The 1,823-nt window shown below is 46.4% G+C and overlaps 1 protein-coding gene across 1 annotated transcript in view; it reads left to right on the top strand.

The window, feature by feature from the left end:
- Positions 1-1,823, top strand: part of PDCL3 (phosducin-like 3) — a 12,642-nt gene that overhangs the window by 5,469 nt on the left and 5,350 nt on the right. The window contains exon 2 of the mRNA XM_009883123.1: positions 1,662-1,791. Coding sequence (XP_009881425.1) covers positions 1,662-1,791 — 130 coding nt within the window. The remainder of the gene's footprint in view (positions 1-1,661; positions 1,792-1,823) is intronic.

The following is a 1,823-nucleotide window of genomic DNA, read 5'->3' as shown; positions in this document are numbered from 1 at the left end:
TTTTTGGGGGGTGTTGGTTTGGGGGTTTGTTTGGGGTTTTTTTTGTTTTTTTGTTGTTTTTTTTTTTTTTTTTTCAAGTACGATATTTATTTTGGTAGTGTAGTAAGCATATGGGCGGGTGGGTGTTTTCAGCACTTCATCAGTATGTTGATAAACGACAGTGGATGCTGTGAAATGCTGTGTCGAGGGGAAAATGACCACAGCCAGACATACACACACACACACAAAATAAAAATCTCATGTGCGATTTGTTTTGCTACCTTTTTTTTTTTTTTCCTCCCTGGTAGTCCAGAAGTACTTGTGTTTTGGCCTGGAGAAGAGGCCCAGTGTAAGCCGTGTTGATAGGAGCCATAACAAAGCAGTAGGTGTTGTATGCAGTTTTCAAAGTGAACTTAGGTCAAGACAGTAAGGAACCAAAATCGGCCTGTGAGCGCTTATCGCTGAACTTTCATGTACTTAAAAAAGTAAAATGGCTGTCAAAGTTGGAAAAACTTCTACTGAGCTTCTCAACGATACGTGGGTGCCTGTTGGCCTTGTTTTGCATGATTATTGCAAATGTTCCTCAGTAAAGTCTCTTTAACTTTTAGAAAAAATCTGGGCACAGATTGAGATCTGATTCCCTAGCAATGGGCTTGTCTGGCAGAGACTGTGCTTGCTTCTCTCTAAGCATTTGTGTAGTCACACTGACTTGAACCTACCAAGGAGACTGCCTATATATCCTCAGTTGGGTCCGTAAGGCTGGCGCCTGCGTGTCTTCTCAGCGGTGCTTCCTGATGCAATGACTGCTGATTTGGTGGCCTCTTGTTCTGCTGAGGCTCTGTGAGCGCTGTGGCCAGCATACGTCCCTGTCACCCAGCTGATTTCCTCCCCTTTCCTTTTACCTTGTGAGAGATGCAGTGATGCTTATAACACTTCAAAATTCTGTACCCTGCCAAGACTTCCTATACGTACCATGATTGGGATGGAATAAAATCATAGAATGGTTTAGGTGGGAAGGGACCTTAAAGATCACCGAGTTCCAATCCCCCTGCCATGGACAGGGACACCTCCCACTTGACCAGGTAGCTCAAAGCCCCATCCAACCTGGCCTTACACACCTCCAGGGATGGGGCATCCACAACTTCCCTGAGCAACCTCGTCCAGTGCCTTACCACCCTCACAGTGAAAAATTTCTCCCTAATATCTAATCTAAATCTACCCTCTTCTAGTTTAAAGCCATTCCCCCTCGTCCTGTCACTACATGCCCTTGTCAAAAGTCCTTCCCCAGCTCTCCTGTAGCCCCCTTTAGGTACTGGAAGGCTGCAACAAGATCTCCCCGGAGCATTCTCTTCTCCAGGCTGTACCCCAATTCTCTCAGCCTTTCCTCATAGAAGAGGTGCTCCAGCCCTCAGATCATCTCTGTGGCCCTCCTCTGGACCTGCTCCTCCAGGTCGATGTCTGTCTTATGTTGGGGGAAAAAAAAAATCAGTCCTCAGGGTACTGCTCTGGGGCTGCAAAGAAGCCTCAGCATCAGGAGGACGCGCACTGTGATTTTTTGGCTCCATCCAGACAATTCCAGTTTAGCTATGGGCTGTGTCTCTTGAAAAACTTGCCGGTGTTGAGTTCTGGAAGTGGTAAAGTTTACCTTGAATGCACGTCATTGGTTTCTTGTTCTGTTCTAGGACCCAAATAAAGACACGGAGTGGAATGACATCTTACGCAAGAAAGGTATTCTTCCTCCAAAGGAAAACTTGGAGGAACAGGAACGTGCAAAGGAAGAGGAGCAGCTTGCCATCCTTCAGAAGTCTCTTGGTGAGTGACCAGACAACTTGGACAGCAGCAGC

Source organism: Charadrius vociferus, unplaced genomic scaffold (genome assembly GCF_000708025.1).
Source record: "Charadrius vociferus isolate BGI_N301 unplaced genomic scaffold, ASM70802v2 scaffold92, whole genome shotgun sequence".
In the NCBI taxonomy this organism is placed as follows: Eukaryota; Metazoa; Chordata; class Aves; order Charadriiformes; family Charadriidae; genus Charadrius; species Charadrius vociferus.
This window is presented reverse-complemented; position numbering and strand designations above follow the sequence as displayed.